The 23,624-nt window shown below is 41.9% G+C and overlaps 1 protein-coding gene across 1 annotated transcript; it reads left to right on the forward strand.

Annotated features, from left to right (window-relative positions):
* Window positions 1–62: 62 nt before the first annotated feature.
* Window positions 63–18,594, forward strand: gpa33.L (glycoprotein A33 (transmembrane) L homeolog; the record flags this gene model as incomplete). Its single annotated transcript, NM_001095857.1, is given in 7 exon segments — window positions 63–304; window positions 10,498–10,646; window positions 12,904–13,117; window positions 14,251–14,415; window positions 15,949–16,065; window positions 17,242–17,368; window positions 17,874–18,594. Coding segments are annotated over 7 exon segments (1,008 nt in total). The 3' UTR covers window positions 18,064–18,594.
* Window positions 18,595–23,624: the final 5,030 nt, after the last annotated feature.

Below are 23,624 nucleotides of genomic sequence, written 5' to 3' on the forward strand. Positions count from 1 at the left end.
TCACACGTCCCCTTTCTATTTGCTCAGAGGCAATTTACAAATGCAGCCAGTGAGGGAAGAGAATCCAGAGGAGGGGTTTAGTAAATGCTAATAGCCCTGTCTGAGTCCAACAGGTATGGGCAGGAATCCCTGTGCTGCTATTGGCTGAGCCCTGCAGGTATTCACACAGCAGCAGTGGGTGTGGGAGAGAGACAACAGCAAGTTTGGTTTGTGCCTCCATTTCTCACCCTGGGAACCTACAGACGTGAAACAGCCGAGATGGGGACACAGGGCCACAGATTAGTCACTTATTTCCTATGTGCAGGTGAGTGGGGTCAGTAGGGTTATTGGGGTGTTCCTTGTCCCACCCTGTTTCTCCTTTATTCCTGCTTGTTTTGTGCTCCGACACGGCTCATTAACACTGGGGTTTGGGAGCAGCTTGGAGCCACTGCTTTAGGAAGAGCTCGCTGAGCATGCTGGGAGTTGTTGACTGAATAAGAGCTCTCTGAGCATGCTGGGAGTTGTTGACTGAATAAGAGCTCTCTGAGCATGCTGGGAGTTGTTGACTGAATAAGAGCTCACTGAGCATGCTGGGAGTTGAGTGAGTAAGAGCATGCTGGGAGTTGAGTGAGTAAGAGCATGCTGGGAGTTGTTGAGTAAGAGCTTGCTGAGCATGCTGGGAGTTGAGTGTTGATACAGTAATAGAATGTGTGACCCTAATGTACAGTTGGAGAGCAGAGGTCAGTGTTTTTAGCCCTGAGTCTAATAATATCGGTGCTTATCAGTGAATAACTAGTGATTAGAGCTGAGCCCTGTGATACAGGGGCGGAAGTTTATCTGAGTTAATTTCATTCCCATTTTCTTGTTCCTTTAAGTACCAGTCGTAAGAACCGGCCAATGCCCCTGATTATCCCATTCCACTGGGCCAGTGAGACTGTTGTTTGGGCAATAAATCTCATATAATTGTGCCCCAAAGTGTAAGCAAAGCTCCTGCTGCTGACACTCTTATCAACTGCTGTGTATGGACAGGATCCGGGGCCCCTTGTGTTTTATGGGCAGGATCTGGGGCCCCTTGTGTTTTATGGACAGGATCCGGGGCCCCTGTGTTTTATGGGCAGGATCTCGGGCCCCTTGTGTTTTATGGGCAGGATCTCGGGGCCCCTTGTGTTTTATGGACAGGATCTCGGGCCCCTTGTGTTTTATGGGCAGGATCTGGGGCCCCTTGTGTTTTATGGGCAGGATCTCGGGCCCCTTGTGTTTTATGGGCAGGATCTCGGGCCCCTTGTGTTTTATGGACAGGATCTCGGGCCCCTTGTGTTTTATGGGCAGGATCTGGGGCCCCTTGTGTTTTATGGACAGGATCTCGGGCCCCTTGTGTTTTATGGGCAGGATCTCGGGCCCCTTGTGTTTTATGGGCAGGATCTCGGGCCCCTTGTGTTTTATGGGCAGGATCTGGGGCCCCTTGTGTTTTATGGGCAGGATCTCGGGGCCCCTTGTGTTTTATGGGCAGGATCTGGGGCCCCTTGTGTTTTATGGACAGGATCTCGGGCCCCTTGTGTTTTATGGGCAGGATCTGGGGCCCCTTGTGTTTTATGGGCAGGATCTGGGGCCCCTTGTGTTTTATGGGCAGGATCTGGGGCCCCTTGTGTTTTATGGGCAGGATCTGGGGCCCCTTGTGTTTTATGGGCAGGATCTCGGGGCCCCTTGTGTTTTATGGGCAGGATCTGGGGCCCCTTGTGTTTTATGGACAGGATCTCGGGCCCCTTGTGTTTTATGGACAGGATCTCGGGCCCCTTGTGTTTTATGGACAGGATCTGGGGCCCATTAGCTGAATAAGGAGTGTTTTGCTGAGAGATTTTTTTCCCATGAGGTGGTTTTAGCTTGAGGCAAGGGGGGGGGGCAGGGCAGAATTTCTATGAAGCTTATTTATATGTTGTCTTGTGAGTAGCAGGTAAGTGGGGCAATAGCAATAATATAATATACAGTATTTCTTACTGCCTGAAAGCTTCCAGCCCCCACCAACAGCTAAAAGCTATGAAAGGGGTGTTGGGAGTTGCTGAAGGACCGGTCTGGACTGTCATTGTGTAAATAAATTGGGCTTTACTTGTCTACTTTGCCTTGGGCCCTTCTACCCCCTAAATACACCTCTGTACCTACGGCCCTGTCACTCATTTATTATAAGGAATTTCTTTACCCCCAATGAGACTGTGTAACGCAGCCTGGAATTCCATAATCCTTCATAAATGCTCTGTGGCTATTGATTCTCCTATAATTTACAGTACAGATTATATAAACATCATATATGAGCTAATGTTATCTATAGGGAATAATGTACCCCCTGTTGTCAAAGTTGTGCCCCAAGCCAAGTTATTTAGAGGTGGCCATACACGGTCGCCAAACGAGCGGATCTCTCCCCGATGTGCCCACCTTGAGGTGTGTAATATTGGGCTGATCCGATTGTGGGCCCTAGGGCCCAACAATCGGATCCTAACGATGGGTAATGGGCGGTCGGATTGCGGGTCTGCATCAACAAACAGATGTTGCCGCGATCCGATGGGCTTTTTAGTCCCGTCAGATCGACATCTGGACGACTTTCGGTCAGATATCGATCGGGGAAGCCCGAACTCGGTCTGTCGGCAGCTTTCATCGGCCCCTGTATGGCCACCTTAGGTCACAGATCCCCTCATTGACTTCTAATATCCTTATCATTTACAGTAGGGGGTACATTATCCCTTATAATACACGAGTGATACTTAGAGTTCCCTGTATAACTCAGCCTGCAGCCTTGTGCCTTTATATGGTCACAGAACCCCAGTGACTTCTAATATCCTTATCATTTACAGTAGGGGGTACATTATCCCTTATAATACATGAGTGATACTCAGAGTTCCCTGTATAACTCAGCCTGCAGCCTTGTGCCTTTATATGGTCACAGAACAACCCCTCAGTGACTTCTAATATCCTTATCATTTACAGTAGGGGGTACATTATCCCTTATAATACATGAGTGATACTCAGAGTTCCCTGTATAACTCAGCCTGCAGCCTTGTGCCTTTATATGGTCACAGAACAACCCCTCAGTGACTTCTAATATCCTTATCATTTACAGTAGGGGGTACATTATCCCTTATAATACATGAGTGATACTCAGAGTTCCCTGTTTTCTTTTTTTGTTTACTTTTATCCAAGTCCAGGGAGGCACCTGCACATTAGAGTGAAAAAACATATCATAGGTCACCGGGAGTTGGACGCAACCACCTGCATTTGTGGTTAATAATAATAATAATAATAATAACAGGTTAAAGTTTTACAAAATGGACTCCCTGTATTGGGCTCCAGCTGGCTGCAACTCCCAGAGACCTGGACAAGACTTCCCTCTGTAACAGGCCCCTATCTAGGGGTTAAATCTTTAGTTTGCCTTTAAAAATGTAGGTCCAATAATAATAAATGAAGTCAAAAGCTCCAGGAAACATAGAATAAGGAAATCAACACAAGTCTGTCACACACACAGTTTAGTGGAAATACCACAAGCAGAGAATGCAGAAATGCACAACAACAACACGAGGGGTAAATCTGGTGCAAGAAAATGGCCACCGGGTTTTGCCTCTGCCACAGCTGCTCTGTTAAATCCTTATAGATCTTCCCCCAAAGCAAAATGATTCCCTCGGGCTGTGGCTTCCGGCTGCCGTTATTTCATTTCCACCCCCAGTCTCTGTAATATGAGAGCGGAGCTGCCATAGTGATTGCCTGTGTGCCGTGGGGAAGTACAGAAAGCTGGAATTCCAGGATGGGAAGGGATCAGTTATATGTGATAATGTCTATTAGTTTAATGGGGTTGTTCACCTTTGAATTAACTGTTAGTATGATATAGAGAGGGATATTCTGAGACAATATGTAATTGGTTTTCATTTTTTATTATTTGTGGTTTTTGAGTTATTTAGCTTTTTATTCAGCAGCTCTTCAGTTTGCAATTTCAGCCATCTGGTTGCTTGGGCCCAAATTTCCCTAGCAACCATGTACTGATGTGAATAAAAGACTGGAATATGAATAGGAGAGGCCTGAATAGAATGATTAGGAATAAAAAGTAGCAATAACAATACATTTGTAGCCTTACAGAGTATTCGTTTTGTTTTTTTACATGGGGTCGTTTGAAAGCTGGAAAAAGTCAGAAGAAGGCAAATAATTAAAAAAAAAAAAAAAAAAAATGAAGACCAATTGAAAAGTTGCTTAGAATTAGCCATTCTGTAACATACTAAAAGTGAACCACCCCTTTAAGGCTATAACTGGATTAAGTTTATGATGATATTGATACATCTTAATAACTTTCTACTGGAAATCGGCTCCTGATCCTCTGAATTCTATAAAAATAAAAAAAAAAGTCTCAGGGTCTCATCCCATTATGTTGTCCCAAACTACCTATATCCTTCCAATATACAAAATGAAAAACATTTCCTTATAATATAAAAGTGCTGCGAATAATTAGTCTGATTATGTACTCATGGGCTTCTGTATCGGACTTCCTGTTTTCAGCATAAACCTCCAGGGCTTGGGCTTGAGCATGCTCAGTTTGCTTCTCTCCCCCTTCCTGCTGTAATCTGAGCCCAGAGCTATGAGTGAGCAGGGAGAAACTCAGGCAGGAAGTGATGTCACACCAAGCTAATATGGCAGCTGCTATCCTAAACAAACAGAGAGTTTCTAGTAAAGCATTTAGCAGAATAAATATAGTGTTACAATTTGCACTATTGTGGCTAATCTATTGGCTCTAATCTGCTTCAGTAGCTTTCCTTCTCTTTTAAACATTCAGCTACTGGGTGTTTTTGTTTATTTTTTTGGAGGGGGGGTGACGCTTTTGGAGCTTTTCTGTGTGGCCAGTTCAGAGGGTACCGGTGTCACCGTGAGTGAAGCTGCCAGTGAATAATAATCCAGGAGTCAGTGATTGGTCTATAGGGAACTCCTGTTGTACAAAGAGAAAAAAAAAGTTCTCCCACGCTTCAGTTTGAGAAGGGGAAAAAAGTTTTTTTTGTATTTGAGAAACTGTCTGGTTTGATTAACCAGTTCCAGCCCAGGAGATGGGCAAAGCTTTCACGGGGCACACAACTGCTCTGGAGCCCCAAAGATTGTAGAGGGCCCTGTACCAACGGTTCTGAATTATATTTGTTTAAATAAAAACAGGAAGCTATGAAAGAGTTAAAATGACTTTATTGTGAAGCCCAGTAATGTCTACGTTTGCCTTTTTTTTTTTTTTTTTCGGTTGCCTGATCACCAATAGGGCTCACACGGAATTCTGCACCCAAGGACTGGGGATTTAGAACCCCCTGTAAATAAGTGTTAGAGACTGGGGGACATTAATGGGCAGTAAGGGATCAGCCTGGTTACTACACACCTCCCAACATTTTGGAAATAAAAATACATTTTTTGTGACCACGCCCTTTGTGTGGCCACACCCCCTAATTACCATGTTCAGTTTACAAAATGTGGCAGACTATGAAAGTTTGAACATATTTCTGTGGTTTTTTTTCAGTTATTACAGTTTTGCTAATTAAGATGAATTGCCCTTTAAACTGTGAGTTGTTACAATTACTTATTTGCTTATCTCAAAATTGTTACAAAAGTATCTTATCTTCTGTTGTGGCTGTTCTGGGCTCTCTGCCAAAAGCCAATTAAGTGAGAAACTTTGTTTCTTTTTCTGGCTGTTCAGTGCAGAGAAAAGAGGGACTTTCCAGTACAAACGAGGGACTGCGGGTTGAGCAGTCAAAAGTCAAACGGAACAGTTGGGAGGTATGTTACTATGGGCACAGTGGGGTGCAATTACTTAGTTAATGAAAAGTCCCTGGACTCAGATCCTGTGTTCATTCCTATAAAGCCGGTTGGTGCTGCACTGGTTTGTCTGGGGGCCACCACCTTAAAGGGGAACTATCGCAAAAATGAAAATTTAATCTACATGCAGAATTTGTAGAGAGGAATAGTGAAGATAAACTTGATTAGTTCAGAAATGGTATAGAATTTCTAATTGATTGTATTTAGAAAGTTTTAACTGATTCCAGTACAAACAAAATGTAACAAAATAACTGCCTTTTGCACAAATTCTGCATGTAGAGAGACATGATGTCTGGTGAGTTTAATAGAGTGAGCTCTAATACATCTGCTAGGAAAGGAGCCTCCCTATAAGATATATTGGATCTAACTGTCAGTGAATATCTGACACCCAACTGCTCCATGAAGAGAGAATGAAGAGAAACAGATGCTGAGAGAGGAATAGTGAACATAAACTTGATTATTTCAGAAACAATGCAGAATATTTAATTGATTGTATATAGAAAGTTGCTTATTTCAGTATAAGGAAGCTTATATTCAATTTTCATTTTCGCAATAGTTCCCCTTTAAGACCCCACTACCCCAGCTTTAGAGCCCTCAACCCCGTTAATAAGCCGCACCCTGCCATGGCCGACCCCGAATTCCTGAAGCAGCAGGGCCCTGACCCCCGGGTTCTCTCCCTCTCGTTGCCCCACTGCCCAGGTCTGACTTATCGGGGTCTTATGACTTATTCAGGGTTGGACTGAGCCAAGTGGGTCAGCGGATACTAAGCCTGTACTTGTGACTGTGTTTTGGAGGTTACAGATGTGACGAGGCTTGTGCAACGCTGATGGACAGTAGTGAGGGACCCAACCTGAATTTTTCCCTGACCTGAGACCCCAGTAACCCGGGCCATGACTTTGTACACTTGTAGCAGCTGCAGGACATCCTGATCTCTGTGTGATATTGTCTCACTGATCACAATCCCTGGTGGATTCCACGGCCTAAAGGGGCAGGTGAGGGGCACCAACCGGAAAAACCGGATTATTTCCAGTAAATATCTACATTCCCAGTGTGCCGCACCCCTCCCCTTCTCTCAGCAGGACCTGCAATGATTCTGTGTAACCGGTGTGTGTGGCCTGAGGATTCATTCCATTGCTTTCCATGAGGAATGCCACACAGAGAAATGGCACCGAACATTTGTTTCACTAGAAACGTTGTATATAAAATCTTCCCTAATGTATCTGAGAGTCTAAAGCTCCCCATAGACGCGACGATTCTTCTTGCCGAGCGACCGATTTTAAGGAAGCCCGACCAATCCTTCGAAATTATCGTGCGGTTAGTGGGATTCCAACGATCGTACATCTTACGATTTTTCGGCCGACATCTGTCAGGAAATTGATCGGCCAGGTCAAAAAATCTTTGTCGGTCCCAGTGCAATCTCTCTATGTTTGCAGGGCCAAGCAGCTCCCCTTTGTTTTCCTGCCAAATTGGTCTTTTTAGTTGATGGTAAATTCGTACGATCGTTCTGAGAAGATCGTGGTCTCACGATCAGGATCTGATCTTTTAAAAATCTCAACATCTATGGCCAGCTTTAGTCAATTGTGGGGGAGTTTTCCACCCTGGCGCCCCTAAAGGCAACTCTGGCGGTTGTTTCGACAGTCTAATTATAATGATATTTAAGGGGTGGTTCACCTTTAAAGGAAAACTATACCCTCAAAATGAATACTTAAGCAACAGATAGTTTATATCAAATTGAATGACATATTAAAGAATCTTACCAAATTGGAATATATATTTACATAAATATTGCCCTTTTACATCTCTTGCCTTGAACCACCATTTCGTGACTCTATCTGTGCTGCCTCAGAGATCACCTGACCAGAAATACTACAACACTAACTGTAACAGGAAGAAGTGAGGAAGCAAAAGGCAGAACCCTGTCTGTTAATTGGCTCATGTGACCTAACATGTGGTTTGTATGTGTGCACAGTGAATCTTATGATCTCAGGGGGCGGCCCTTATTTTTTAAAATGTCAATTTTCTATTTATGATTACCCAATGGCACATACTACTAAAAAAGTGTATTATTATGAAAATGGTTTATTTACATGAAGCAGGGTTTTACACATGAGCTGTTTTATTCAGTATCTTTTAATAGAGACCTACATTGTTTGGGGGGTATAGTTTTCCTTTAAGTACATTTTTAGTATATGATCGAATGGCCAATCCTAAGCAACTTTTTAATTTGTCTATGTATTTTTTTTTTTATATAGTTTTTGAATTATTTTCCTTCTTCTTTTGACTCTTTGCAGCTTTGAAATGGGGGTCACTGACCCCATCTAAAAACAAATGCTCTGTAAGGCTACACATTTATTACAAGTGCTACATTTTTATGACTCCTCTTTCTATTCAGGCCTCTCCTATTCATATTCCCGTCTCCTATTAAAAATAGTGTATGGTTGCTAGGGGAATTTGCCCCCTAGCAACCAAATTGCTGAAATTGCAAACGGGAGAGCTGCTGAATAAAAAGCTAAATAACTCAAAAACCATAAAAAATTAAAACCAATTGCAAATTGTCTCAGAATATTCCTCTCTACATCATACTAACAGTTAGCTCAAAGGTGAACAACCCATTTAAAGGTAACATTGCTTTCTGGGAATTGATTCCACTCATGAAATTCCATCTGCTCTTGGCACTAAACAGGGTTCTCGGGCATACAGTGAATAATACAGTGAATAATACAGTGAATAATACAGTGAATAATACAGTGAGTAATACAGTGAATAACAGAGCCTGAAGTTGCCCAATCCAGTCCCAGGATTGAGTCCAGCAGAACTGAGCCCACACTTTATGTTGGGTTGTGACTCAAAGTATCACTATCCCGGTGTCACACACATAGTTTCATTTTCATGACTCTTCCTCCTGTTATTGAGCAGCACAAGAGTGAGACACAAAGGCTTTTCATGTACAACATATACTATAGGGACAGGAGTGCTGTGTCCCCACTAAGTCAGGGGCCCCACAGAGATATGAAGGTCTATTTAGTGGGCTATAAACAGGCAGGGGAGTGAGGGTTTTGGGCACAATTGTGGTCCTATCGAACTTTGTTGAAATAATTGGATAATTAAAGGGCATGTAAAGGTAAAAAAATAAAATCCCATTTTTACTTTCTTTAATAAAAAAGAAACCTATCTCCAATATACTTTAATTAAAAGATGTGTACCGTTTTTATACTGTTTTGACTGTATGCAGTGAAATTCTCCCTTCATTTACTGCTGTGGATAGGAATTGTCAGACGGTCCCTAACTGCTCTGCAGGGAAACAATCATACTTATGAACAGCAGGGGGAGCCCCCACCTTACTTCCCAGCCATGCAGAACTCAAGCAGCTTTGTTTGTTTCCCTGTAGAGCAGACGGCGACTGTGTAGAGATTTGTATTAGATTTTATTTTTGCCTTTACATCCCCTTTAGGGCTGGGACACACTGGGCGATTTGGGGAGATTTAGTCGCCTGGCGACTAATCGCCGCGACTTTTCTCCGCGAATGCCTCCCCTCGCTCTGCGCCTGGCTAAAATGAAAAATCACCTGCGCTAATCACACGCGGCGATTCGTTTTCCGAAGTCGCCCGAAGTTGCCTCACGAGGAAACTTCGGGCGACTTCGGAAAACGAATCGCCGCGTGTGATTAGCGCAGGCGATTTTTCATTTTAGCCAGGCGCAGAGCGAGGGGAGGCATTCGGGGAAGATCGGTCGCGGAAAGTCGCGGCGATTAGTCGCCAGGCGACTAAATCTCCCCAAATCGCCCAGTGTGTCCCAACCCTTACTGTTTCTAGCTGCAGGGACAAAGATCATGGAGCCAGAGTTAAACAGATAAACTGGGATTCTATTTGGAGGATTATTTTGCTGCAGCCACTGGTTCTGCAGAGTTGGAGAAAGTTTGTATTAAACAATACAAAAACTATAAAATCCACATTAGATTACATGACAACACAGGACCCAGTGCAGTCTGTATATTCTGATTATTAATCAGTCTTGCTGTATCGGCTTCTGGCAGATATTATTTGACTTGTGCTGTTTTATTTCATGACGATCCCTAAGCAGCACAGATCACACCGAGCATGTGCACAGTCTTGGTCTTGCAAAGATGTATAACAAAGTTACAAGATGGTGACCCCCTGTGGCCAACTTTGAAAGCATAAATCATTTGTTTGATTAGGCTTGTGGTGCAGTAAGTTCATGTTTATGTTTAGTATACAAAATACAGCATTTCTAGCCTTATTCTATTTTACACTTTACTTCCCCTTTATGTAGAAAGGAGGGGGGGGAATGATTTCTGAGGGTATCTCTGGCCTGTGGAATTGACATAACCAGTTGCTTTTTCTACTACACAATAAAAAGGACTTTTTCATTTTTTAAGCAAGTCCTGTGAGTGCTGAGTCATTGCTGTGGGAGTTTCATGACCATATAAAAGTACGAGGCCAAAGGCAGAGTGTTATTATACAGGTCATGGAACTCCGAGGTAACTTCTAATATCCTCATATTTTGCAATAGTAGGTACTTTATTTATTATAATACACAAGTTTCAGTGAGTCATGTGACCGAAATGACATCACTAAGCTTCAATTATAATTGATGACATCACTAAGCACCACTTCTATATCAGAATATAAGCCTCACTTTCTGCAGATCATTAATTAAAGCTCCTGTTTGTTTATTTTCCAGTTCTCGCAACAGTCTCTGCCATTACTGTAGACACACCAACCAAAAAATTTGAAGCCGCTAGAGGGAAAAACGCAACATTGCCCTGCACCTACCAAACCACTGCAGATAAAACTGGCAGCATTGCTGGCTGGAAAAAATTTGAGACCCAGGTAAATATTATTGACTTTCCCTCAGTCTCTATTTATACGTTGCTTTGTTACCCTATCTGATATTTACCCTTATCAGTGGCAGAACTAAAGGCCCTGGGGCAAAATGTTACCCCAATGTTTCTATATATCTGTAACCTTGTTATGAGCTAAGGGGGCCCAGTCTGAAGGTCAGTTAGGGGGTGATTTGGGGTGAGTGCTTATTTGTGCCCTGGGTACCCCTGGAACTATAGCAGGGTGACACCCCAATGTTTCTATATATCTGTAACCTTGTTATGAGCTAAGGGGGCCCAGTCTGAAGGTCAGTTAGGGGGAGATTTGGGGTGAGTGCTTATTTGTGCCCTGGGTACCCCTGGAACTATAGCAGGATGACTGTTACCCCAATGTTTCTATATATCTGTAACCTTGTTATGAGCTAAGGGGGCCCAGTCTGAAGGCCAGTTAGGGGGAGATTTGGGGTGAGTGTTTATTTATACCCTGGGTACCCCTGGAACTATAGCAGGGTGACACCCCAATGTTTATATATATCTGTAACCTTGTTATCAGCTAAGGGGCCCAGTCTGAAGGTCAGTTAGGGGGAGATTTGGGTGAGTGTTTATTTGTGCCCTGGGTACCCCTGGAACTATAGCAGGGTGACTGTTACCCCAATGTTTCTATATATCTGTAACCTTGTTATGAGCTAAGGGGGCCCAGTCTGAAGGTCAGTTAGGGGGTGATTTGGGGTGAGTGCTTATTTGTACCCTGGGTACCCCTGGAACTATATCAGGGTGACTGTTACCCCAATGTTTCTATATATCTGTAACCTTGTTATGAGCTAAGGGGGCCCAGTCTGAAGGTCAGTTAGGGGGAGATTTGGGGTGAGTGCTTATTTGTACCCTGGGTACCCCTGGAACTATAGCAGGGTGACACCCCAATGTTTCTATATATCTGTAACCTTATTATGAGCTAAGGGGGCCCAGTCTGAAGGTCAGTTAGGGGGAGATTTGGGGTGAGTGCTTATTTGTGCCCTGGGTACCCCTGGAACTATAGCAGGGTGACTGTTACCCCAATATTTCTATATATCTGTAACCTTGTTATTAAATAGAGTGGGCCCCTTTGCCTTCTGTTTTTTGTCAGGCAGCCACTGACCTAATCTATAAAATAGTTAAAGGCCCATTTATCAAAGGGCGAATTTTGAATACCTGTGACTTTTTTTTTTTTTTTTAACTCTAAATATCTAAAACTTGCATGAGTATTACCGACCGACCCAAAAACCCGAATCGAATTAGACTAAACTAGAATAGAGTTATTTCTCCAAACTCAAATGTCAGGAAGCCACCTGCTGGTCAGTTTCCCAGCAGTCTGACCAGCAAGTAGTCAAGGAAGTTGTCAGGAGAAAGAAAGAGGCTGATGTTCTTCTGCTTAGGAAAGATGTGAGAAAGGTTTCTAATTTTATTCCTAAGCAGAAGAACATCAGCCTCTTTCTTTCTCCTGACAACTTCCTTGACTACTTGCTGGTCAGACTGGTGGGAAAATGACCAGCAGGTGGCGCTGTTGTAACAAAATTCATTCATATTAACAGCACATGTATCCCTTAATATCTTGGAATTAAAAGAAAATAAATAATGTAAAGGACCAAAGTGCTTACAATAGCCCCCTCATCAATTTTAATTCCGTTATTTTAAAGGTTTACTTATCCTTTAATAAATCTGCTCCTTAACATTTATTTTAAGGAGAAGAAAAGGTTAAATCATTGGGGGATTTTAGTCGTTTACCTGTTACCCTGGGCGGGTGCTCCTCCTCTTCTTACAATAAATCAAGGTACTAATTGCAGATTGATTTTGCTGCCATCTTTCTTCTTCTCTTTGGTGATTCTCTAAAGCTCATGTGCAGAAAAGAAATCAGTAAAAATTCTTTACTAAGCAGACTTCCAGCTTAACTAAAGAGAATAGGAAGAATACCAAGGATCAACGCTCTTTAGAATTACTCTGGGCAGGAGCTTCTTTATAGAAGATATGCACCAACCAGGGTAACGGGTAAGCGACTATAATCACAGAGGGTGCCTAACAACTTGGCACACATCAATTTTCCTTGTCCTTTAAATTCATCTGCAAAAAGATAAGCCCATGGTTGAAATACGATTTGTATTAAATAATAGTTAACAGGCTAAACAACTGCCATAACCTGGTATATTATCCACTGACCACTGTTCATTCTGGTTGAAATGCCCAGTTCATTTGGATCAGAATTAAAGACTTATTCAGTTTTTTTCTGTTTATAGGATGAGGTTATCACCTACTATTTAGGTTCTGAAACCTCCTATGGAGACGCTTACAATGGACGGGTGGCGTTTACTGGTGACCCGGGTGCTAATAACGTTGGCATCACCATTACTCAGCTTAATATGCAGGACAACGGCACGTACCAGTGTGAAGTCATCATACCCAAAGATCGCAAAGGAACCCCAATTGCCAAAATGGATCTTATTGTATTAGGTAATGATGTGCCCTGTACCTTTAAGACAATGAACACAAGCTGATCTGTAGCAGCAGGACCCTGGGGTTATACAAGGAATGGAGGTGGTGGGTGTGATAGGAAGGATTTTTATTATTTACAAGGACTCACAGTAGTGAAAAGAACTAGTGGGATGTTAAAGTCAAAAAAATCCCATTTTTACTTTCTTTAATGAAAAAGAAACCTATCTCCAATATACTTTAATTAAAAAATTTGTACCGTTTTTATAAGAAACCTGACTGTATGCAGTGAAATTCTCCCTTCATTTACTGCTGTGGATAGGAATTGTCAGATGGTCCCTAACTGCTCTGCAGGGAAACAATCATACTTATGTACAGCAGGGGGAGCCCCCGCCTTACTTCTCAGCCATGTAGAACTCAAGCATCTTTGTTTGTTTCCCTGTAGAGCAGTCGGCGACTGTGTAGAGATTTGTATTGGATTTTATTTTTGCCTTTACATCCCCTTTACTGTTTCCAACTCCAGCTGCAGGGACAAAGATCATGGAGCCAGATTTAAACAGATAAACTGGGATTCTATTTGGAGGATTATTTTGCTGCAGCCACTGGTTCTGCAGAGTTGGAGAAAGTTTGTATTAAACAATACAAAAACTATAAAATCCACATTAGATTACATGACAACACAGGACCCAGTGCAGTCTGCATATTCTGATTATTAATCAGTCTTGCTGTATCGGCTTCTGGCAGATATTATTTGACTTGTGCTGTTTTGATCATTTATGACGATCCCTAAGCAGCCCAGATCACACTGAGCATGTGCACAGTCTTGGTCTTACAAAGATGTTTAACAAAGTTACAAGATGGTGACCCCCTGTGGCCAACTTTGAAAGCATAAATCATTTGTTTGATTAGGCTTGTGGTGCAGTAAGTTCATGTTTATGTTTAGTATACAAAATACAGCATTTCTAGCCTTATTCTATTTTACACTTTACTTCCCCTATAAGCTTTATATGCACATTACTATTTAAAATAATGTTATGTCAAGGCATAAAATGGTAATTTACTGCTGAAAAACATACTTTTTATTGTTTCACTGGAGAGTGCTTTTTCTTTAGACTTATGTATTTCAAGCCTCTAATAGTTTTCTATTTTTGCAGTGGCCCCTACCAAACCCATTTGTGGCATTGAAGGGACCTCTGAATTTGGGCAAGACATCAAACTGAAATGCAACTCAGTGGAGGGATCTCCAGTCCCGGATTATCAATGGACAAGTTACACCCCCCAGAATACACAAAGGCAACTACCACTAACATCAGTGAGGGGTAAGTTCTTGCAGCGGAAGGGGGGTCTGTTCATGAATTTGGCACAAAGGTGCATTGGCTAAAATCTCTACTTCTGTGCTCACTCCCTCACTGACATTATCAGTTAATACTTAAAGTAACAGTTCAGTATAAAAACTGGGTAAATAGGCTGTGCAAAATAAAAAATGTTTCTGATATAGTTAGTTAGGCAAAAATGTAATGTATAAAGGCTGGAGTGACTGGATGTGTAACATAATAGCCAGAACACTACTTCCTGCTTTTCAGCTCTCTAACTCTGAGTTAGTCAGTGACTATAAGAGGAGCCACATGGGACATAACTAGGCCACTATTTTGGATTCGGCCAAACCCCCGAATCCTATGCAAAAGATTTGGCCAAATACCAAACCAAATCCTAATTTGCATTTTTAAATAAGGGGTGGGAAGGGGAAAACATTTTTTACTTCCTTGTTTTGTGACAAAAAGTCACGTGATTTCCCTCCACGCCTCTAATTTGCATATGGTAATTGGGATTCGGTTCGGCCGGGCAGAAGGGTTCGTCCGAATCCTGCTAAAAAAGGCCGAATCCTAGATTCGGTGCATCCCTAGCCATAACTATTCAGTTAGTTTGCAATTGATCCTCAGTAGTGATGGGCGAATTTCCCCCATTTCGCTTTGCCGGAAAATTAGCGAATTTCCCCAGAAATTTGAGAAATGGTGAAAAATGCGAATTTTGACGCCCGCATCGATTTTGACACCAGTGTTAAAGTCAACTGGAGTCCGAATAATGTTGACGTACGATGGTTTTAATGCAAGTGACTTCTCTGACGCACGTCCAAAAATTTTTGACTGGTGAATTTTTGCAAATTTATTTCCCGGTGGCGAATCGCAAAAAATTTGCAAGGAATTATCGCCTGGCAGATTTATTTGCCCATCACTAATACTCTGCATTCGCTCAGATTCCCCCTCAAGTCACTGATTGGTTATTGCCTGGTAACCAATCAGTGGAAAGCAAGAGAGCTGAAAAGCAGGAAGTAGTGTTCTGGCTATTATGTTACACATCCACTCACTCCAGCCTTTATACATTACATTTTTGCCTAACTAACTATATCAGAAACATTTTTTATTTTGCACAGCCTATTTATTTACCTAGTTTTTATTTTTACCCTGAACAATTCCTTTTAAATGTCGGCATTTTGCAGTAGGGGATTAGCAAATGACACACACAAAAAATATATTTATTTAAAAGTAGTTTTATAGAGTTCACCAATGTTCAGGGGTATAATAACCTTTTAAGTCTAAAATGTAATCTCCCATCCAGAGAGGTCACCGGTAGTTTCATACTGATACTGCAAATGTAGATGTTTTATGAACCTGGGGGGACTGGATTGAAAGTATTAACAATAGTAATAATAATTATTTATTACCCAGAAGTTCAGTGCAATGAGGGTTTTTGTCTCTGAAATAAGAACTCGCCATTCTACGCTGTGTATGGACAATGTATCCGCAAACTGATCCCTATGAAACTTCTTCTGTTTCCTCTTTTCCCCCGTGTAGACGGCAGTGATCTGACGCTGAAGAACATCTCGGCCGACACCTCTGGCTTCTATATCTGTGTGTCCAAGAACAAAGTCGGCGAAGAGTCCTGTAATATCACAGTAGCAGTGATGCCCCGTAAGGAATTCCTCATGTGAATGGTGCCATTGTGCAAGCTCTGTAGGCTTCACGGCTGAAAAGCTTTGGAACCTCCCCCCCCCCAACACAGATTTTGGGCTTATCCTTCTTCAAAATACATCAGTTAATAGTGCTGCTCAGCAGAATTCTGCACTGAAATCCATTTCTCAAAAGAGCAAACAGATTTTTTTTATATTCAATTTTGAAATCCGACATGGGGCTAGACATATTGTCAGTTTCCCAGCTGCCCCCAGTCATGTGACTTGTGCTCTGATAAACTTCAATCACTCTTTACTGCTGTACTGCAAGTTGGAGTGATATCACCCCCCTCCCTTTTCCCCCCCAGCAGCCAAACAAAAGAACAATGGGAAGGTAACCAGATAGCAGCTCACTAACACAAGATAACAGCTCCCTGGTAGATATAAGAACAACACTCAATAGTAAAATCCAGGTCTCACTGAGACACATTCAGTTACATTGAGTAGGAGAAACAACAGCCTGCCAGAAAGCAGTTCCATCCTATAGTGCTGGCTCTTTCTGAACTAGAAAAAAAATACACTTGCTGGTTCGGGAATGAAACGTTATATTGTAGAGTGAATTATTTGCAGTGTAAACAGTGTAGTTTAGAAATAAAAATGACATCATAAAAATCACGACAGACTTCCTTTAAGTGACCCGTACCAATCAGTAGTGCCAAATCAGACTCTAAATGTGATTTAGAACCTCAGATAAACAATATTCTTTCAGAATCTACAGGGCCAGGCTCATCATAAATGGTAAAAACCAAAGTTCATTGACGACACTGGCTCCTCCTACTCTAATTGTCCTTTTTGCTCCACTGCTGGTTCCAATTCATTACAAAATTGCATAGTCACAATAACTGGCCATAGATTTAATAATATATGTAAATCTATGATAAACCCAGTTTACTGATCTTTCAACTCTCTGTAGGTTTTGACCGTTCCTTGTATCGGGGTCAATCTCTTACTGGTATATTATTTTATATCGCTCTGGTTATGAAACGGAAAACGCCATTTATAAATATGTTACAGTTTAAACCCCCTAGAAATCTCATGTAAATGTGGGGCCAGACTCATCTGTGATTGGCCCATTTGTGTGATACTTGTATTTTGTTGCACAGCATTTAATGTATCTATTGTTCTTGTTTTGGAACAGCTTCAATGAACATTGGGCTCTACGCTGGAATCATCGGAGGAGGTGTAGCCGCGGTCATAGTGATTGGCATCATCGCCTACTGTTGCTGCTGCCGCGATTCTGGAGAAAAAGAGGATTATGAGATGGCGTAAGTCAAATATAATGTGCGGCAAGTTCGTCCTACGTCTCACCCTCAAACCTTACACGTCTGTCCTACTTCTCGCCCTACAGACCTTACACGTCTGTCCTACTTCTCGCCCTACAAACCTTACGTCTGTCCTACTTCTCGCCCTACAGACCTTACACGTCTGCCCTACTTCTCGCCCTACAGACCTTACACGTCTTACTTCTCGCCCTACAGACCTTACACGTCTTACAAACCCCCAAGATGACACACATGCCCAGTCAGATTTTGCCATAAAGCCTAACAACCATCTATGACCAGTTACTGATCTGGGCAGGGCGAGTGTGTCTATTGTAGTGAGCAAGGACACCTCATATCTCACAGTATCAGGCCCAAGGATTACTCAAGCATGGCCCATGTAAGGCTGCATTTAGTGAACCCCCAAATCTTATATTATAATCAGTCTCAATGAAAGCTGGGCAATATTTTCATATTTTCCCTTAATGCATCTTCTGTTTCACTACTGCAGCGACAGAGAAGAAGAGGAAGAAGTAGAGCCTCGACAACAGAACAGGCAGAAGATGCAGAGAAATCAGACGGAGGAATATTATGATGATGATGATGACGAGGGCTACCAGGACAGCAAACGGGGCACAGGCCCTCCGGTGCCACCAGCGAACAGCAAACCTCGCATAGTTACTGATTCTGCTGATGCTTAATGCACAAAAGTAACAAATCTGACCGGAGATTTTATTTTTAAAGTATCAAAAACTTTCAAAAATGATTTTTTTTTTAGCTGTTAAGATTTATATGCATCAAATGGATTTTTTTTTTTGTATTGTTTGTAAATGTCACACAAAAGGGTTAAGTGAGCAGTGGAGACGCGGTTAATGAATCAGGCGGTGGTGTTGTATTTGTTGGTGTTTAATTAATATCCAGTTATAGGGGGGGGGGTTAATACTGAGGGACCCAGACCTACTCGTCTGGTTCCAGGTAGGAGCTAAATCTAAACAATCACAAGTCCTAACCCCGCGCGACCTTCCTTAAATACATCTCTGCGACTCCCACTGACCAGCTTTATACCGTATCCCTACGTTAGTCATTCGGAATTTTCTTTGCATTGTTAGTTTCTCCGTATATTTGTTGAATATTTACTGTAAAAAGTGTATACAATGGAACTTTTGGTTTAAAGGATTTTTTTTTTTTTGGGGGGGAGGAAGAAATGGAAAAGTAAAGTTTATATCCAAATATATTGTAGTCTTTGTATTTCTATTGGCTGTGCAACCCCCACCCTTCTGTTGACACCTATGGAGAGAGAATGGATAGAGATTTAGGGGGAGATACAGGTATGGGATCCGTTATCCAGAAAGCTCAGAATTCACATAGTAAGTTTGGTTGAAAATCAGACACGTGTATCACGTTCAACCTTTTAAGTCTATACAATAAATAACCTGCCTGACCGTCAGTTGATCCAGAGGAAGACAAATCCCCATTTGAAGCCTCTCCAATTTGCCTCAGAGGGGGAAATTCTTCCTGACTCCAAGATGCAATGGGACCAGTCCCTGGATCAACTTGTACTATGAGCTATCTCCCATATCCCTGTATTCCCTCACTTGCTAAACACCATCCAACCCCTTCTTATACCTATCTAATGTATCAGCCTGTACCACTGATTCACTTCCCAGCTCTCCCTGTAACACCCCTTTCCCTCCTCTAATCTCATTGGCTCCCTCCTGTCTGCTGGGAGGAGCTACTGGTGAATAAAGCATCCGACCCTTCCTTATACCTATCTAATGTATCAGCCTGTACCACTGATTCAGGGAGACAATTCCACATCTTCACAGCTCTCACTGTAACAAACCCCTTCCCAATATTTAGCTGGAACCTCTTTTCTTCTAATCGGAATGGGTGACCTTGTGTCAGCTGGAAAGACCTACTGGTAAATAAATCATTAGAGAGATTATTATATGATCCCCTTATATATTTATGCCCCTTAAAGGCAAAAAATGAATATGGCTAAAACTGAAATGTTTTATACAGTGAACTTATTGCACAAGGCTAAAGTTTGAGCTTGTCAATAGCAGCAATGATCCAGGACTTCAAACTTGTCACAGGGGGTCACCATCTTGGAAAGTGTCTGACTCTCACATGCGCAGTGGGCTCTGATTGGCTGTTGAGAAGCTAAGCTTAGGGCTCGTCAATAATTATCCAGCAGAAAATGAGCTTCCCTGGCTGTAATATAAGCTGATGCTACAGGTTTGCCGATTATTAAATTCTGATGCTAATTGCACTGGTTTCTGTGCTGCCATGTAGTAATTATGTGTATTAATTACTAATCAGCCTTATATTGTGACATTTCTATTCTATGTGTACTGTATATTGTGAGTGGCTCCCTAAGATCAGTAAGTGACAGCAGCACAGAGCATGTGCAGTGAATCAGCATGTACATGTGAGATACAAACTTGTGAAATTCAAAAAATGTTCGGAAAGGCTTCGATAAGGAGTAGAAAGACATGGTTACCCATTTTGGATTTGGCATATAAAGTGTAACTTCAAAAATATGGTTTCCTGGGGTAAAGCTGCTGTTCCAGATTTTTGTTTGGAATCTTAAGTACCATATGCAGGTTTAGTGCTTTGAAAAATTGTTAATGCACTACTGAAGTTTTTGATCTACAGAAGTCAAAAATATCCTTGAAACTATACAGATCTGGCGTGTTCCAGAGACAAGGGCTTTTCACATCTGATTTTTTTGTGCAAAAATATTCTTCTGGTACAAGTACCTATCATTAAAAATAGCAATTTTTCTTTTTTTCGAATTTAGGGTAAGGGCAATACCTTGAGATTCAGGGAGATTGTCGCCCAGCAACTAATCTCCCCGAACTGCTTCCCCATGTCTTTCGCCTGCTTCAATGAAAAAACGCATGCGCCGATGCACTCCCGGTGCTTTGATTTCTTAAGTCGCCCGAAGTTTACTCGTGAGGAAACTTCGGAAATCGAAGCGCCGCAAGTGCATTGGTGCAGGCGGTTTTTCATTGAAGCAGGCGGGAAGCAGTTCGGGGAGATTAGTCGCCCCAAAGAAGAGGTGATTAGTCACCAGGCGACTAAATCTCCTTGAATCTCCAGGTGTGCCCTTACCCTTAAGAATCCTAAATCTTGTTCCGGAAGTGTAAATACACAAACTCAGGCAGATTAAAGGACCAGTAACATCAAAAAAAAAATATTTAAAAATTCGTTTGTGCACAATGAAAAATAAATACCAAGACAAATGAAACTTAAAAAGCAAAGCCTTTATTAAGAAATAACTTACAGAAAATCCACTTCCTGTCCTCTTCAGAAACGGCGAAAAGGCGACCATCCACACTGCATCGATCGATTTCTCCTCCCTGGCTGGCATCCTCCTCCCGGCGTCGCATGTCTCTCTTAGAGTAGTGGAGCAGGGGCGGAGGCGTCGCATGTCTCTCTGAGTAGTGGAGCAGGGGCGGAGGGAAGACAGAGAGGGAGGTGAGCGGAACAGGGAAGCCGATCCACGGGAAAGGAGTGAAGAGCCTGATGCACAGCTGCTGCTGGACGCCGGGAGGAGGATGCCTGTCAGTGAGGAGCCAAGGAGGAGAAATCGATCGATGCAGTGTGGATGGTCGGCTTTTCTGAAGAGGACAGGAAGTGGATTTTCTGTAAGTTATTTCTTAATAAAGGCTTTGCTTTTTAAAAGTTTCATTTGTCTTGGTGTTTATTTTTCATTATGCACAAACGAATTTTTAAATATTTTTTTTTTGATGTTACTGGTCCTTTAAGAAAGGTAGGTTCTCCTGGGGGGGAAATAAATAATTTTTCCTATGTAAACTAAAAATCTGCCCAGGAAATGTCCATAAATTGAGAGCAATGTTAAAAAAAAAAAAAAAATCAATTGCAAATGAAATGTGCAATTCTGCTGGCTTTTAAATGCTTAATTCCGTCAATATCAAAACACAGGGAAGCAGAGGACAGAAAGCTGAGCGCATTGTTGCACTTTTTTTTTCTCTCTTTTTTTAAATAGTTTTATTGCAGAAAGTGGCAGACCAGCAAAATTCACACTGAAAATAAACAGGTCAGGCTGAAAAGCTTGAATATTTTAACTAGTTTGACATTCCATTGCCTTTTATTTAAAAAAAAAAAAAAAAGAAAAAAAAGCTTGCCAGCTTTTACTGGTTTTCTTGCAGCTTTTCTCCACATTTATATCATGTTTATAAAATCTGCCCCTTAGTTCTTTTTTAAATATTTTTTAGTATTGCAAAACATTTACAGCGAAGCAAAAAACTTAAATACTTAATTGACTTAAGCTAAATAATTTATTGCCAACCAGGTAACATGAAAAGAAGAACACGCCAAGCATGACATGTAAAAAACATTAAACACAAGCCATCATTAGAAGCAACACATAAGGTAGGTTTCCTTAACCTACAGAACATTAGGATAAGTAAACCTTTAAAATAATTGAAAGTAAAAATTGGCGGGGGGGGGGCTATTCTAAGCACTTTTGTAATTTACATTGATTATTTATTTTCTTTTTATTCCCAAGATATTAAGGGATACTTGTAGGGGCACATTTACTATTGGTCAAATATCGAGTGTTAATTAACTCGGATATTCGAAGTCGAAGGATTTACTGCAATTCGTTCAAACGATCGTAGGAAAGGTACGATTTTCCTTCGATCCCAAATTGCTAGGAAAGACTATGGGGACCTTCCCCATAGGCTAACATTGGTGCTCGGTAGCTTTTAGGTGGCGAAGTAGGTGGTCGAAGTTTTTTTTTTTAAAGAGACAGTACTTAGACTATCGAATGTCAGGAGAAAGAAAGAGGCTGATGTTCTTCTGCTTAGGAATAAAATTAGAAACCTTTCTCACATCTTTCCTAAGCAGAAGAACATCAGCCTCTTTCTTTCTCCTGACAACTTCCTTGACTACTTGCTGGTCAGACTGGTGGGAAAATGACCAGCAGGTGGCGCTGTTGTAACAAAATTCATTCATATTAACAGTACATGTATTCCTTAATATCTTGAAATAAAAATAAATGAATGGAAATTACAAAAGTGCTTAGAATAACTCAATTTTACACTTATTTAATAGGTTTACTTGTCCTTTCATATTTTCATAACAGGGCACAGAAAATTTCAGCTTTAGTAAACTTTTTCAATCAGCAGCTTTTGTTCCACAGATTAAAAAAAATAAAAATAAAAGGAGCCAAAAGGTTTTGATATAAACACACTAGGGATGCACTGAATCCAGTTTTCGGTTCAGGATGGCCACGATTCTGCCTTTTTCAGCAGGATTCGGCCAAATCCTTCTGCCTGGCCAAAACCTAATTTGCATATGCACATTAGGGGAGGGATATCACATGTTTTGTCACAAAACAAGCAAGTAAACATTTTCACCTTCCCACCCCTAATTTGCATCCGGATTCTGCCGAATCTTTCACAAAGAAGTCGGGGGTTCGGCCGAATCCAAAATCGTGGTTTTGGTGCATCCCTAAATTATACATAAGGGCTCATATGTACGACTGTCACACAATAAAGGTGGCCATGCACGGAGAGATCCGCTCGTTTGGCATTGTCGCAAAATGAGCGGCTCTCAGATATATGGGCAATATCGGGCTGATCCGATCGTGGGCCCTAGGGCCCAACGATCGGATCCCAACGCATGGGAAATGGGGGTTGGATCGCGGGACCGCATCAACAAACAGATGCGGCCGCGATCAGACGGGATTTTTCGTCCCATCCGATCGAGATCTGGCCGACTTTCGGACAGCTCTCGATCGGGGAAGCCCGTCGGGGGGGGCCCATACACAGGCCAATAAGCTGCCGACATGGTCTGTCGGCAGCTTTTATGTGCCAGTGTATGGCCACCTTAATGGCACTCGTACCTAAACAAGCTCCCTGCTATTATATCTACTGGCAACACCTGCCTAATCTGTTTGGATAACTGATGGGAATCCTGGAGCGATCAGTACCCTGTGGCACCTCAATATGTGTAACACGTGCATACATTTTGAAGCGGACAGCAAAAAAAAAAAAAAAAAAAGACACTAAAAATTTGAGCAGAATTAAGAAAATGTATGGATTATGGTACTTTAACAAAATTTTGAATAAGTGCACCAAAGAGACTTGTTTGCCCCAAATCAAACTGAAACACTTGCAATCATGCGAGTTGGCTGCCCTGGACAACATAAGAACATTGTGCAAGATGATGAAAGGACAGAGCAATACAACTGTGCACAAAACTGTACACACAAAAGAAGATCTACATC

This window comes from Xenopus laevis, chromosome 2L, assembly GCF_017654675.1.
Source record: "Xenopus laevis strain J_2021 chromosome 2L, Xenopus_laevis_v10.1, whole genome shotgun sequence".
NCBI classification, from domain to species: domain Eukaryota; kingdom Metazoa; phylum Chordata; class Amphibia; order Anura; family Pipidae; genus Xenopus; species Xenopus laevis.